The sequence below is a fragment of the Neovison vison genome, chromosome 2, assembly GCF_020171115.1.
Source record: "Neovison vison isolate M4711 chromosome 2, ASM_NN_V1, whole genome shotgun sequence".
NCBI lineage: Eukaryota > Metazoa > Chordata > Mammalia > Carnivora > Mustelidae > Neogale > Neogale vison.
Window position 1 is genome coordinate 198,457,452 of NC_058092.1, and position 16,065 is coordinate 198,473,516.

The window sequence follows — 16,065 nt, forward strand, 5'->3', positions numbered from 1 at the left end:
CTCCGTGTTGAGTGTGGAGCCTACTTAAGATTTCCCTCTCCCTTTCCATCTGCCTCCCACCACCCCACCCAACTCGTGCCCTCTCTTAAATGCAAAAACAAAAGCAAAAAACCCTGCAACCCAGACTCCAGTTAGTTCACTACTGCACTGGATTAAGGTGACCTCTCCCCATTCTGTCAGCCAGAGGATACAGTAAGCCCTTTCTGAAGGAGTACCGTCTCCCGGGGCACCCGTAATTTATCACAATGGTCAGTGCTAGACAATATATTGTCAAACATTCCAAGTGACAGAACCAAAGAGGGAAACACACACAGTAAAACTGACCCATTGATGTCACAGGTATTGGTATGACTGACAAACCAGAGACTTTCATCAGAGAGTGGGAATTGATCACAAAGCATCAAATGGAAATTTAAAACTGAAAGAATGCAGTAATTGAAATTAAGCACTCAGCATATAGGTTAACTACAATTAGACATAGCAGAAGAAAGATTTAGTAAAATGGAAGAGGGCAGGGAGTGGAAAAGGCAGCCCAGTGCCTAGGAGTCCTGCAGGAGCTGCCGGGAGAGCTAACAGGTATGTAATTGGAGTCTCAGAAGAGGAGTGGAAGAAGGGGCAGAAATCATATATGAAGAAGTATGGGCTGAGAATTTTCCAAAACTTATGGAGGTTTGCTACTCCCAAGGTGGATAAATAAAAGGAAAATTGCCTGGAGATATACCATACTCAAATTCCTGATAACCAAAGATAAAGAGAAAATATTAAAAGCAGCTAAGGGTGGGAAGGAGAGGGAGATGCATTACTTTCCGAGGAGAAACAAAAGATGATAACTCACTTGTCAACAGCAATGATGGAAGTAGGAAGATAATGAACACCATTTTAAAACTCTTGACAGAAAATGTCAGCCTAGAATGTATCCCCCCCAAATCCTTTAAAAATGAACTTGAAATAGACATTTCTAATCAAAAACCAAGAAAATTTGCTGTGAACAGTTGTGCACTAAAAGAAATACTAAAAAGAGTTCTTCAAGTAGGAGGAACACGATCTCAGAATCCCAGAAACGGAGGAAAGAATGAAAAGCAAAAGAAAGAGCAACTCTGTGACTGAATGTAAGTGGGAATTCACTGAACATAATAATAATAGCAATGTCTTGCTAGGTGTAAGATAGATGTGGGATTGAAATGAATGATATCAATACCATTAAAAACCGGAGGTAAGGAGAGATCAGCCAAAGGAAACGGAGGGACATACCATGTTAATGGATGGAAGTTTCAATGTTGTAGGGATAGAAAATGGTTCCCAAACTGGCCTATGTACTCCATCAAAATCCAGTCAAACTCAAACATTTTTTTGGTGTGGCAACTGACAAGCCAATCCTTAAATACTTTGTGGAAATTCAAAGGACTTGCAAAGTGGAAAGACAGAGAGCTTATAAAGTAGACATGCAGGGATCACCTGGTAGGTGAGGGCAGAAGGGTAGAAGGCCTGAGACACCCAGGCCAGCTCCCTCTGGTCCACTGAAAGCACTTGTGTATTTTTTGCTCTTACCACGTCTGTAGACATTTCAGCCCCATACAACAACCCCTTCCTCCTCTCTCTGGAGCAGAGAGCTGTCAGTCTCTTGCCATTGAGATTTTTCAGCTGTGAATCAGACACACCGGTCCACTCTGTCCTGCCAAGGGATCCTTACCAGATTTTCCAAGTGGCCCTGGAAAGGCCACGTAGTAGGCATGAATGTCACCTTGAAACGTGGGGGTGGCTGGCACCTCTTGTCTTGGGTGAAATGGAAACCATTCTAGGTTAGTAGCCTGCTAGACACACAGAGAGAATGTGTGTGCTCTGATGCTATTAGCAATGACTGGAGTGGGACTTTGTTGGAATGTGTGTGTGAAATTAGTGTGTGAAATTCTGTCTGTACGGACCACTGCCAGGTAAAGCTTGTCTTTGTGCATGGACAGAGATCGGGAGTGAGATCGAAGAGGCACACTCGAGTATAATGCTCACTACTTTCTTTTGCTGAAGTTGTTCACTGCGTAAGAGAAGAGATGGGTTTGAAGTTTGTTCCAGGTATACGGTCACAGTGCATTGACCCCGCAAGTTCAAAAGCATGTGGGGGAAAATACAAGCTACCCATTCAGTAACAGTGATAAACACAGTAACGGCTCATTACCCTGAGGACAGTGTCACGGGGAGGTGATGACCGGGATTTGTGGGGACTCTCAACTCGATGAGCCTCACATGGGCACCTGTCACAACACAGTCATCCTAACGAAATCGCTGGGTTTACAGGGAAAGCTCTCGGCCCTGGGGGCTGCGCTTTGGCTGCATGCTTTCTTGCCCAAAGTGAGCTGTGTGAGCTGAACGCTGTCAACCAGGGAGACCATAGAAACCCGTAGGACAGCCAGCTGGAAGACCAGGGGCGTGAGGCTTGGGTTCTGGGGAGGACGGGCCATGGGCGGGATGTGACATGGCCTTGGGAGGGACCCAACACAGGTGAGGGCCTCCTCCTGGCACAGGGAGTGGATGTGCACTTGGTGGGCAGTGTTCTTCCCCAGGCCTGAAGCCGGCGAGTCTATATCCTGGAGAGATTTCCCTCCCGAGCTGTAGGCACGCTGTGCTGCGCAGGCATCTGGGGGCTGTTCCATTCCAGTGTGTCCGACCCCCACCCCAACTTTCAGATGGGACTCTTTATTGTGGGCCAGCTGGAATAAGCGCTTTGGGCACCCCTACCCCCCACGATTCCCCTAGAACAGTTTGTTTTCTCTGCTTGGCGGGAGGCAGGAAGACCACAGCTGAGACGCTGTGCCGATCCAGCACAGACCTACCGTCAGCTTTCCAGAATGGTGGAGCCCGGGTCTCCGCTCAGCACACACAACTCTGCTATCACTGAATAGAACAGTTCTTCTGAAGGCCTGAGATCCCAGTCCAGATGGGGACTGTGCTGACCACGGTTTGGGACTCGCAGCCCAGGTAGCAGCACGGAGAGAGGAGGAGGGAGGGAAATGGGAGGGTCTCTGAGGCTGGCAGGTGGTGGCCAGCCATGCTGCTGACCTGGCTGGAGCTCTCTGGTCCCTCTTCTCTCCCGCCTCTCAGCACGCACGCTGCCCTGGCTCAGGCCGGCCTGGCAGCCCAAGGAGATGCTGGCCCGACCGTCCAGGCTCGTGGCTGCCACAGGGGAGGGCAGGCTCCGGAGGCAGAGCGGAGGTCCTGAGCCGAGTCAGGGCTCAGGGGTGGGACAGAGCGCGTGCCAGCGCTTCACCAGCTCCTTGGGCTTGCTGAGCATCGCGTTCCAGTGCTCCAGCTGTCTGCCTCGGGCGTACATGTAGGGGCCCACCACCACCCGGCCCAGCTGGTGGCTATCTGTGGGGGAGGGAAAAACGCCGTCATTCTCCAGAGCACAGAAGCCACCCAACTTGGGCAATACCCCCAGTGCCTTCTCTTTCCCTGTCTTACTCTTCCTCTCAGAGGACGGAGCTAGCCCCTCCCTCTTGAAGCAGGAGCAGGCAGCCCCCAAAGGGTCCTGGCTTTGCTCTGGAACTGAAGATGGGGGAGAAGGGAGCCCAAGTGGAGAGCCAGCAGAAGCCGCCCTTTGACCTCTCCGTACGTTGCCACGGAGAGACAAACTGAGCAAAGATGGGCGTGAATCTCAGCTCTCCTACTCTCAAGCTCTGTGTCCCTGGGCATGTATCTCATCCTCTCTGAGTTCTAGTTGCTCTAGGCAGAGAACAGAAACCTCTCTCTGCGGGTCCTACTGCCTGAACGCTCCTCCTGTGCCCATGTCCCAAAGAGCCTGGGGAGTGGGGGAGTAGCCTTACTCTCCCCTCTGGTGCTCTGCAGCACGGTCAGGCTGAGGCTGGCAGTGTCCAGCTCCGCAGGATCGGCCTTGAAGCTGAAAGTCTCGCTGTACACGGGGTTGGCTGAGCCCAGCACCGCCGAAGTCTTCTTGCACTTGACAAACTTGTTGTGGTTCATCAGAGACACTTTGACAAACACACCTAAGGGGCAGTGCAGATGGTGGGCTGGGCTGGGAGGGGGCAGGCAGGGTCCAGCCTCTGGCCTGTGGGAGGTCTGGCTGGGAGGCCACACGCCCACCTTGGGCACCAGGCCCCTTCTGCTGCAGCCAGAGGGCATCAATTACAAGAGGAAACAGGGACAATTAGTGTATGGGCTTACACCGGAGGAAATACTTGGCTCCCTTCCATTTCCTTCCTCTGTGCCTCCCGAGTGCATCATGGCTCCGCTGGCCCTTGCTTCCCAGAGCCTGACTGGCTCCCTGGAGCTCCTCAAGCACCTTCTTCTTCAGAGGCTCAAGGTTTTGGGAGTGGGGCTCACATGAATTTTAGATCCATGGTGGAAGGTTGAATGACAACTTGCTTATGGTGACCCAGATGTGGAGACACACAGGGGTCTGATAGCTACCACTCTGCTTGCGGGGCCGGGGGGCGGGCGTTGGGGGTGCATAAGGGCAGGACATTTCGGTGAGCCAGAGTGGGGACTCCACTCCTCCAGCTGCTGGGTTCTGGGCGCCCAGAGGAAGCAGAGCACTGCACTCCCTGTCGGCCTGAAGCGTCTCCTTTCTGCCCAGTGTCCTGCCTGGTGTACAGGGAGCCCGCCCAGGGGGCAGTGGGGCAAGGGGTCCGGCCCCAGAGGAACTGGAATCCTTCAGGGAAGGGTAGAGGTAGAGGAGGAGAGACAGAACCTTTACAGAGCCAAGATGCTGCCTTGGGAAAGGGGAGGGGAGGACTTGGTCTCGGGGGGTGTTAGGGGTCTTGGTGGAGGCCAAGGGGATACAGTCTTGGGTTCAATAGAAGGAAGTGGCTTCCCACATCACAGCCGTCCACAGAGGGTAGTGAGCACTCCATGGTGGGCCACAGGCAGGTAGAAACTGAAGGGCCAGAGGAAGGGGTCAGACTCCAGCCCAGGCCACAGGCTCACTGGACAGGGCCTGCCCTGCAAAGGAAAACTTACTGATGAAACTTGTGTCCTCCTGGAGCCGGAGGCCCTTGGCTCGCAGCACGACCACAGTCAGGCGACACAGGCAGTCATTGTAGCTGAGACAGAACTGCAGGTCTCCAAACTCGGAGGGAGGCTGGAGAGGCCCGGAGGAAAGCATCCCTGTCACTCAGCAGGTGCTGGAGAGGCCGCCGTATCTGGCCTCCCAGCAGTCAGGCCCTGGTCCTGGGTTACACACCCATGCTGTATCCTTTCAGCCCAACGGCATTTTACGGATGGGGAAACTGAGCTCTGGACAGTGGAAAGGGCTTCCTGAAGCTCACACAGTAGTGAGTGTCAGAGCTGAGGGTTCAAACCCAGGTCTAGGGGATTCCAAAGCCTTTTTCAAGCTGCCTGGGTCTTCTCAGGGGTCAGGAGAAGAGAGGGCAAGCCTGGTCCATTTGGGGTATCACCTTTCACAGGTGTCTGATCTGGAAGGGAATCAAGTTGATCCAGGTAATCTGGTCTCCAGGGCAAAAGAACCTCAGGCCACCTTTCCTTCCCCAGGAGTAGCTCTGCCCTGCCCCCTGGACCCAGGCCGCTCCAGCCCAGGTTCATGACCCCAAGTCACACTTCCTTGGGTTGATGCTGGCCAGCAGGCACTGGGCCACTCTGCTGGCTGCCCCTGGGAGTCTGACACACAAATGTATATGCTTGGTGACCTTGACCTTTACCTCTCCACTCTCAGCCTCCAGGTCTCTCCAGATGACATGCGGGCAGTCACCGGCCAGGGGCTCATTTCTCAGGGGGAAGAACACCTGGCCCAGGAGCTGGTGCTTCCTCTGCCTGTCCACGTGGTACACGGAGAACCTGAGTACCCTTTGAGTGATGTTCTTGCTGGACACCTGGGAGAGATGAGGGTCTGGGCTGGGGGCAGGCGTGGAAACAGAGGATGGGAGGGTGTGGTACACTGTTCTCGACACAGGAGATTTTGGTGAGAGGTGGTTCAGCCAGGAACCTGCACCCCCCCCCAACTCAGACATCGTCAGGGGACTGTTCCATTAGTGGGGACCCATCCCCCGGGGACCAGTGGCAGTGGGAACATGTGCCAGAGCCTTGCCCTGCAGAGTGAGTTCAAGGACCAACAGTGTCTACCCCTCCCCTGGACCTTATTAGAAATACAGGACATGGGGCCCCATCTCAGGCCCATGAAGGAAATCCACCGTTTAACAGGACCTCCAAGTGATCTGCCTGCACATAAAAATGTGAGAAGTCCCCCACCGGAGCCCAGGGAACCTGCCCGGCTCTGCCGTCTGAGTTGGGCACCCCAGACCCCTCTCTGAGACTCAGTGTCCTCACCTGTAACAGTTCCTACTCTCTGAGGTGTAAAACCCCAGTCACAGTGTCAGCCCTGTGGCAGATGCTCAGTTAAATACAGATTTTCTTCTCTTCCTCGTCTCCTTCCCCTTCCCCCTCAAAGAACAGAGAGGCCAGGAGCAAGTTGGGGTGGGGACTGGTCAGGGAAGTGATGAGCAAACAGAAACAAGTTTGTGAACACGCCATGCGGCCACCCTGGGCAGCATGGCTACGTGTCTTGGCTTTTTACGTTCTGAGGAGAACAAGGTCACCTGTGAACACCCGCAGCCTTGACCCCCAGCAAAACAGGCAGGATCTGGGCCCCATGCCAGCTCTCCATACAGCTCCAGCTCTCGGGCCCAGAAGAAGGCAAGAATTCAGGGTCTGACCTCAGCAATCACCCTCTTCCCGGATGCTGAACGGCCTCTCCTCACCTTGCCAGCCAGCCTACTGCCTGGCTCTTGAAAATGTTTGTGCAAGGCCTCAAGGCAGCTCTTGATGCCTGGTTTCCCATCAGGGCCCCCAGTCACCTGCTTAGACTCCCAGGCCCCTGTGGGCTTGGCTCAGTGCCCTGACAGCTTCTGCACCTGCTGACCCTGAGCCGGCCTGTCCTCAGGGCAGCCAAGGCAGCATGGGCTGCACTGGCCTCCGACACACTAGGCAAGCCCCTGCCCCCGCTCTAAGGGGGCGTGGGGGTCTCACCCTCTGCCTTTCTTGGATAACCTTGCCAGAAACCCCCTAAGGCTCCAGGGCTTTGGACTGCTTTTCCAGAGCCTCGTGGGCCAGAGCCTGGCATCCAGTAGGTGGTCCGAGGATGTGTTTTCTCTTTCTCTCCTCTAGGCACCCCTGAAACAGGGAGCCCAGCCCTCTACCCCTCACCTCCCTCGCCCCCCCCCCAATAGGGCTCTGGGCTCTTGCAGACCCTGACCTGTCCGGCAGGTAAAGTAGACCTGGTGGCAGCAGGGGCCTGGGAGGCCTTCAGGGCCCTAGCTGTCACAGGAGGCTGGGGTCACCTGGCCCCTGGCTGCTCCTTCCCCGGAGGCCAGACCCTATATGCTGCAGGGGTGGTACCTGGAAGATGAAGCGCTCATCAAACTGCGGGCTGGAGGTCTTGCGTTTGGTCTTCGACTGGAGGAAGCGCCGCTCGTCGGGCAGCAGGTGCAGCTTCACGAGGGGGCTGCAGCTCTCCGAGGGGCCTTGCAGCCTCCGCGCCTTGATTAAGCCCACCAGCAGCCGCTCGGCGTCCTGCTGATATTCCACGGAGAACCACAGCCGTCCTAGGCAGCCCTCAGGGAAGTCGGTTTCACTCTTGTCCTCCAGGAACTTATATAGATCTGGGTTGATGGTCCCCACCGTGCCTGTATTTCCTATAACACAGGGGCGGGGTGGTCTGCCAGGCCCGAGGAAGGCAGGGACAGGGGTGGGAGGCGGATAGCAAGCTCTGGGCTTCATCGCCCTTGCCCCAGCCCATCTCTTCTTGCCTGAGCCTCCAGGAGACAGTTCTCTGGCCTCTCCTTACCACATCTGCCCCACACCCTTCTCTAGATTGGACACAGCCTCCCCTCTCTAGGACTACTCCTCCAGGAAGCCTGCCAGCACTAAGGCATGGTATATCCAGTCCTGCTCCCCTCTGAGGCCCCCCAAAGAGTGCCCATTTAACTCCATTTAACCCCAACCCCTAGGTCAGGACCTGCTTGGTGGGGGGGGACCCAGTGCCCAGCTCTTGGCCTGGCTCCTGTCCATGGGGTCCACAGGATGTCTCAGTGATGAAGTTTTGCCTCTTTTCTTCATCTTCAAATTAGAGGGGACTAGCTGATCCCTTCTGGTTCCTGGGAAAGTATCTTGGGAGGTCTTCAGAGCAAAGGGGTAGGCAGAAAGCTGTGTGCCCGGCTCCTACCACTTGCCCTCTGGATCACGCAACCTATCAGCCTAGAACAAAACTCATTGAGCGCTCTGAGTTCTAATCCCAGACCTGTTGCTTACTGTCTCTGTGACCTTGAGCAGGGCACTCTTAACTTTCCGAGCCTCTGTTTATGAATGTGTAAGATGGGGCAAGGATCTCTTCCCCCACAGAGGCATGGGGAGAGGTGGGTCTAAGGCCACAGTGGCACCTGAGGCCAGATCTGGCATAAGCTGGGGGTGCAGCAGGCGTTCGGTAAACCCAAGTACCTGGAAAGAGCGGTCACTGGGCAACTCTTTTCAACGGAAACGAGAAAACTCTGCCCAGAGCCCTAGGATTGCAAGGAAAATGGCATTACTGCTGAGACCCAGCAGAGCCCAGCCAACAGCCGCCTTGCTTCTGCTTCACTCCTGCGGTCCAGCCTGGGGGGGGGGTGGGCTTGCTGCCTAAATTCTGCCCCCAGGAGGCCAGTGGTGTGGGCTTTCCCCATGTATCACAGTCCTGGTGGTCTCTGCCCCCAGAATAAGCGGACCTGGTCACTGAGGGCACTACCGGAGGGCTGCTGGTCCAGACAGTTTTCCAGAACCAGGCCCGTGAAAGCAAATGGGCCCACCCTGGCCTGAACAGACCCTGACCCCAGCACTCACCAAAGCTGCCACTGGAGGGGCGGGGCAGGAACTCTTGGGAGAGGCAGGGGTCCTGTGGGGCCTGGGCCCACTCTCCACGGTGTAGGGGTACCCAGTCTTGGTCTTGAAGGGAAGGAGGCACCACGAACGGCACACCTGGAGGCCTGTCCCGAGGTGGGGAGATGACATACATATTGGTGGCAAGTGACTGTTGTGGCCTCCTTGCGCTCAGCCCATAGGGGTTGAGGGCTGGAGGCTGGGGAAGAAAAGACAGCAGGAGCCGGGAGGAGGCAAGAGCACCATTTTCTGGGTCCACGTCCCCCCACCATCCCCCCACCAAAGCTAACAGTTCTGCCCATCTGCAGCCAGTGGAGACTTGCTGAAGGAGCACTGCTTCCGGAGTTATTCTGCCTGGACTCGAATGCCTGTTCTGGCACTTAATAGGCCTGCTTTATGTCCTCTGGGTCTGTTTTCTTATCTGGAAAATGAGCCTCACAATGCCTGTCCCAGAGCTTGTCGTGATATTCTGGGGTTGCTTTGCAGCATGGTAATGGCATAGAGGAGGAGCCCCACAAAATAGACTTTCCTCCCTACCCCCCACCAAGGGAAACTCCACATCCTGCCTCACCTGCTTGTCTGCGTCCTGGCAGGTGGGGGGTAGAGCTTGCCCCCCTGTATGCTGGAGGCAGCGGTGCTCCCTGGCAGCTCCTCGTAGGTGGACAGGGACAGAAGCTTCTTCCAGAGACAGCAGCTCACCCAGATCAGCAACAGTAGCAGCAGCAACCCCCCAGCGAGGCCCCCAATTACCAGGGCCACCTGCTCTGGGGGCAGAGACCACCCGGATTGTGATGCCAGGGGGAAAAGCACTCCCCCTCGCACCGCTGGCCTGCAGCGGGTGGGGGGCAGAATGTGGGCAGCAACCCCACCCCCTGGGTTGGACCCCAGGACTGACACAGAAGCAGGCTTCCTGTTGCTTTGGAAAGCGGCAAGCCTTGGGCTTGAGATCCTGGCTGAAATGAACCATTTTCTCATGCTCCTGATGAGACATTCCATCTGCTTTCACCAGAACCTTTATCTTTCCAGGTTTCCGGTTCAGGCTTAAGGGTAAGCCCGAGTGTGGCCGTTCTGTACTTAAGAGAAGCCCAGGAAGGGATGATGCCCTGGTTTGCGATCCCTGTCCTTTTTGGTCCTGGGGCCTGCTGAGAGACTGGGCTCGTGTTTGAATTCTGTAACGTTCTCTAAAACCCAATCCTTTCTTCAACCCTCTATCAAGATGAAGCCACTTAGGGGGATCAGTTGAAGACAACGGAAAGGAGTGTCGATGAGGAAAGGCGCAGTAGGTGCGAGAAACAGAGACACAAGGACAGCTGACTCCCCGCACCCCATCATTTGAGGGGGCCTGGCCGGATCCACTCGCGTTCAGCGCCGGCTGAGAGCACCGAGACGCTCCCAGGTGCCGGCTGCCCTCCAAGGACAAAGAAGGTGCCTGCTTTACGTCACGTGCGGACAAGGGGCTTCTGGCAGGCTCTAGGGTCTGGAGCGAGGGGACTGGTGAGAAGGCGAGATCCCCACACTTTCTACCTCGCAACCGTCTGGGAAGAGAGAGTCTCCCTCTCCACTTCACCCTCGCCCCGCGCTAGGAGCCACGGGCAGGGTGCGGACTGCGCCCCGGCGGGGCAGGCGGGGAGAGGCAAAGTGCGGCCACGGCTGGGGATGGGCAAGGGGCCCGGATGCAGCGCTGGGCGCGAGGGTACGGCGAGGGGCACTTACCCGCCATGGGACTGCTCGGGCCGGCTGTCGGGGCCGGGGCGCACGTATCTCCGCGCCTCCAGCCGCTGCGGGGCGGCTTTTAAGGCCCGGCGGGGGCCGTCGTGAGGGCGCGGGGGCGGTCCCTGGTCTCGCCGGGCCCTGGCTACAGACCGCGGGTCTGGGAGCCAGCCCCGGACGCCGCAGCTCCGCCCCGGCCAGGCTCGCCAGAGTGGAGCCCCTGGTGCGTGCCCGGAAACTGCAGGGCTCTGGGCTGGGCGGCACGGGGCGCCCGGGGCTCCCAGCAGCTCGGGTGGGGTGGGGTGCGAGGGCCCCCAGCTCTGGGAGGGTAGGGTGAGAGGGCCCGCGGCTAAGGCCTTGGCTGCCGCGTCTGATGGAGGGCTCAGCACCCGAACCTTCACGCCGGGCTGCCTGGGCAAGCCACTTTTAGGTCTAGGCGTGCGCGTCCACCTTCCGCGGCCCCCCGCAGCGTGAGGTCCCCTCACCACCCCCGCTCCGGCCCGGCGCCCATCCGCATTCCTGGGGCCTGCCCAGCTCCCAGGGCCGACTCTCCTCTCCGGGTCCCCGTGGCTCGCGCTGCGGCGCTGAAGTTCACTTGTCCACCGTCGCAGCACACAAAATAACGAGGCTTTGGAGAGCCCTGGTTCTGCAGCAGGCCCTCCGACAACGACTCTGGGTTCCGACTCTGCTCCCCATCCACCAGGTGTGCCACTTGGGACAATTTCCTTCAGCACCCTGGGCTCTCTGTCCTCAGTTGGGTTAGCAATAGTACTCCCTCTGGATGGAAGTATGTAATGGATACGGCTTAGAATGGTGACTTAGCCTGAGGGTGTGGGGTTGGGGGTGCACAGAGCCTGCTACCCACTACTGTGGTGATTTTGTGGCTCAGGGTGGAGTCGTCTGGATCCCCTCGACACCCGAAACCCTTATTATTGTAGTGATTATTATCAGAGCGCAGGCGCAGTGCAGTGGAGACTACTGAACGCAGCCTTCGCGGGAGGCTGTAGGAAAGGCCCTGCAGTTCCTCTGCCCGTTCCATCTTGCGCCCCATCCACATGCACCTTCTTGGGGCCTCGCGCAGCTGTCCCTGAGGAGCGCTCTGGGGCAGGGAGCAGGGGTGGGGTAGGAGCATCTGAAACCTTGAGGCTGCATCTGTAGTTGGCAACTGAAAGAAATATATGTGTGTGGGGAGGGAGGGTCGGTCTTGTAGTACAGCCTTGAAGGTCATGTCCAAAGAGCGACTCTGGGCCCTGCTCCTGCCTGGCAACTATGCCTATCACACGGTAAGGAGGAGGCTGAGTAGATTAGACAGGGTTGGGGGGGGGTCCTCCAGGCTGTCAGTGTGCAGCTCCGTCCTGCCCCCAGCGCCGGTTGACTTGAGGCACAATGGGTGGTGAACTGGGGTCCCCCTCCTTTCCCAGGGATGGGAAGTGGGGCAGTTACTTTCTTCCCGTGGTCAGGTGAGAAGGGGGTCCCTGCATCTCTACCCAGTAGGGCCTCTCTCTGCTCTCCACCCCTGAAGACTGCTAGGAGCCTGGTGGAGGCAGGGCATTTCCTTTTCCCACCTTTCCCCTCCTGCAAATCCTGCTGGTGTCTAGAGAACCCGGGGCTCTAACCTTTGCTCATCTAACCAGCTGAGGATGCTGATGACATCTCGGGAAGTGGGGTCTGGGTCCCCCTCAAAGCCTCCTCATCTTTCTCCTCAGGTCTGAGTTGCATGTCAGTTTTCTGTTAGTTAAAAACAATGTAGTGTCTTGCAGCCTGAAGTCAGAGGGCTGAAAGAGATCTGCAAGGCTGCCTTCGTTCTGGAGACTGGGGAGAAAATCCATTTCCCATCTTTTCCTGGCTTCTAGAAGCTGCTTGTAAGTGGCCCCTTCCTTTGTCTTCAAAGGGGCAGCAGCATTTTCTAATCTCTCTGAATCTTTATCATATTTGTTATTTTTTATTATTTATTTATTTTGAGAGAGAGCAAGCGAGCATGAGCACAGGGAGGGGCAGAGGGAGAGAAAGAATCTTAAGCAGACTCCCTGCTGAGCTCAGCCTGATGCAGGCCTCAATCTCCCAACTCTGAGATCATGACCTGAGCTGAAAGCAAGAGCTGGATGCCCAACTGACTGAGCCACCCAGGTGTCCCAATCCTTGTCATTGTCACATCTAAGTAGATCTGACTCCCTCTTATAAGGTGATTAGGTGGGGCCTGCCCAGAAAATCCAGGGTAATTGTCCCATCTCAAGATCTTTATTTTAATCACTTCTTCAAGGTCCCCTTTGCCATGTCAGGTAACCCATTCCCAGGTCCCAAGCACTGGGACGTGGACATTGTTGGAGCCATCTCCATGACTGGCCCCAAGCTGCGTGAGTGGGTGCTTCTGGAAGAGGGAATGCTTTGTGGCCAGTCTGGAGGTGTTAGGTCCAGAGCTGCCCATCCTCCCCCAGCCCCATGCTCTGCTTTCCAAGGCCTCCAAGACCCCTTTGCTGGTCTCCTTTCCTCACCATCCACATCCAAGCATGGCCTGCTTCTGCCAACTCTTCCTCCTCTGTCCAACTCCATCACCACCAAACACTCCCGCCTGGTCTCTGCCATAACCAACCCGAAACACAGCATCCAATTCCTGTCTGAATCTTCAGATTCAACGCTATACCCCCTCCTCCACTATGTCTTCCAGGATCTCCTCCCCATTCTCAGCCACCCAGATGCTCCCCCACCTCCATCCGTCTGCAGCGCTCAGTGCCTGTGACCATCACCCCACCTCACTCTCCCTAGCAGACCAGGACTTCATAAAGGCAGGGAGCCATGTCTTTCTCAGCTCAGCATCCCAACGTCAGCCTCTTGGGCCGAGGCTGTGCTGAATGGTGGAAGAAAGGCTTGCATCCCGAGGATGAGTTGCCCCCTGGCTTCTGCCAGTGTCGTCCATGCATCACACACATCCCAGACCCCACACTCTGGGGCCCGCCAGGAGCTCTTGACCTTGCCCTGGATCCTGGCTGTGGGGTCTTGCTGTCACATTGCTAGCTCAGCCTGCAAGCACCTTACCCATGCAGCCAGCCCCCCGAATTTTCAGTCTTTTTTCCTCCACTGGAAGATGAAAGCAGGTGTTGGGGGGGTGTGAGTTCACCTTTCTTGTTCCTCCTTATGTTTTGGGCACCCTGATGCTGGCTCAGTGTGCATGACCTGTGGAACCCTACCTTGTGTCAGCCCTGCATAGTTGGGTCTGCTCCTTCTCATGAGGAAACCAAATCAAAGAAGTTCCATGGACCACCCAGTTAAGTGGGGGAGCTAGACCCAGCCCCTGGACTCCCTCTGTCCATGGCCTCGCAGGGGCCCTGAGCCCGGCTGAGCTACAGCCTGTTCACATGACAGCAGCTTCCAGGTCGAGCTGCAACCCTGGCCCAGCTTCCTGTTTTCAGATCTCGTTCCTCTCCGGGTCTCTGGGAGCTGGGAACACTGGAAAGAGTGGCAGACAGGGTTTCTCTTCTCTGTGGCCAAAAGGAAGTCCTATTTCAATTGGCAAAAGCATTCCTGAGAAGGGCTGCAGGAAGTCCAAGTGTTTTAAAGGCCTGCAAATGCCTGCAGGTGATTAATAATTCAGTGCAATGGGTGATTCATGAGAAAGGCCACTTTCAATTAACCTTAAGAATCAGCCCGTCTGAGGAAGTGTCATCTCTCGTCACCTAGGAACAGAGAGACTAGAGCAGGATAAAGGCCATGTCAAGAACCCCGTGGAAGACTGTGTTGCTCACAGTTATGTAAACTCCACCCTGGTCAGCCCAGGTCCCTCTCTGTGAGATGGGGAAGGAGCCTGTCTTTTCTCTGGTTCTGTTAGATTGACCTTACTTTCCTACTTTTGAGGAGCTTGGAGAACGTACCTTTCCTTATCTGGTCAGAAGCTCCCTGCTTGTCCCCCACTCCACCATCCTGGCTCCAAATAGTTTCTGCGGACCAACACTCAGTGTCTCAGGTTGGAGCCCGGAGCCCACGGCTCATGCCTGCCCCGCAGGGGTTTTCTCTGCTGCCCTGCCTGGCTTGTCCTTCTTCCCGCCCTTGCTTGGCAGCCTTTCTCTCTACTGGCAACAACAGCCCACCTTTTCTTTCTCCGGAACTGCTCTCTCCCCTCCTTGCCCTCATGGAAGCTGATGGAAGACCATCCTACTGTGTGCTTCATTCCCTGGACACAGCAATGGGTTCAGCCCTGGAATTTTTGTGGAATCCATTTTTGTGGACACTCCTTTCTTCTCAGGCCCAGAGGAAGCAGAAGGAGCTACATCGGGGGTGGGTGGGAGCACTTGTGTGGAGCAGGGTATGTGAGACAAAGCCGACACAGGAGCACAGAGCCTCAGGATACTGTCTGACCCTGGCCTTGCTGTGCCGGGAGTCATCTCTCCCCAGACGGTTCAATAAATTAAATAATTTTTTTTTTTTAAAGCCAGTATGAGGAAATTTCTGTCACTTGCAATGAAGAGTCTTAATTAATTGTTAGCTGAGGCAGGCAATGGATGGGCGGGCAAGCACTGTGAAGCTCCTTCCCATCTCACTTAGGTGGAAAGTGAGCAACACGGACAGACGTGAGGAGTTGCCCGAGGCCACTGAGCTAGGAGGTGACTGGCTGATCTTGACATCAGTTTTTCTAGCTCTGGGTCTCCTGATCGACCCCTCAGTCAGTGCAGAAGTCAGGGATGGAGGCAAAGCTGGTCATTTCTGAATTGTCATCTCTGACCCTGCAGCGATGGAGGCAAAGCTGGTCATTTCTGAATTGTCATCGCTGGCCCTGCAGCCATCCCAGGGATGACTGGCCACTCAGGGGCGGGTCTTTTATCAGTCAAGGCTATTGCGGCCGGCAGCAGCTAATTTATTCCTCAGCACCCTGTGCTCATCTGTGACCCCTCCAGCTTTGTTGCTAACAGCAGAACCCAGACTTTGTGGGAGCAGTTCTGTGGTGGGGCAGGGATGCCTCTGAGCTCTCTGGGCCATGTACAGTGCTCTCAGCCCCCTAGATTTGACTGCTAGATTCTGACTTGACTAGCCTTCTTAGCAGCTGCTGGTGGCCACGTGGCAGGGCTCTAGCTGGTAAGACACATGAGGACATCTTTCAGGGGGTTGCTGGGAAATACTTTTTAAAAATAAAATGTTTTAATGTATCAAGGTGTTACATCAATGTTTTGACAAAGACACTAAGAAGTTAGCCATCCAGCTCCAAAGAGAGGTGATAGAGATGCAGATTGTCAAAGGTGGCCGCAAACCAGCCTCACAGCTAGCCCATTGGGAGACAGACAAAGCTGAGCGAGTGGAGGATGGAGAGGACTTGGGCAAGGGTTGGAGCTGAGTGGGGACCCCCTACCATGGGGGACAGGGGGCATAGTCATACCTCCCTCAAGCCCAGAGACCATGAGCCTGAACAGGACCTCTCTGAGAGTCTGGTTTGTGTCTGCTGGAGTTTGGGAATTTGGAATTCCTCTGAAGCTCCGCCTGTGGCTGTGATGGGTTCAG

At 55.9% G+C, this 16,065-nt stretch overlaps 1 protein-coding gene across 3 annotated transcripts; it reads right to left on the bottom strand.

Moving 5' to 3' along the window:
- Window positions 1-1,994: 1,994 nt before the first annotated feature.
- Window positions 1,995-10,622, bottom strand: LOC122898937 (synaptotagmin-15). 3 transcript variants are annotated; one of them, XM_044236594.1, is made up of 8 exons: window positions 10,585-10,621; window positions 9,443-9,635; window positions 8,836-8,978; window positions 7,360-7,655; window positions 5,667-5,837; window positions 4,969-5,089; window positions 3,816-3,995; window positions 1,995-3,360 (listed from the first exon to the last, which is right to left on the bottom strand). In XM_044236594.1, the coding sequence occupies exons 1-8, from the start codon at window positions 10,589-10,591 to the stop codon at window positions 3,218-3,220; spliced, it is 1,254 nt and encodes a 417-aa protein (XP_044092529.1). In that variant the 5' UTR covers window positions 10,592-10,621; the 3' UTR covers window positions 1,995-3,217. The 3 variants fall into 3 exon arrangements, with proteins under 3 accessions (XP_044092529.1, XP_044092528.1, XP_044092530.1); XM_044236593.1 differs by lacking the exon at window positions 10,585-10,621 and having other exon boundaries at window positions 9,443-9,867; XM_044236595.1 differs by lacking the exons at window positions 8,836-8,978; window positions 9,443-9,635 and having other exon boundaries at window positions 10,585-10,622.
- Window positions 10,623-16,065: the final 5,443 nt, after the last annotated feature.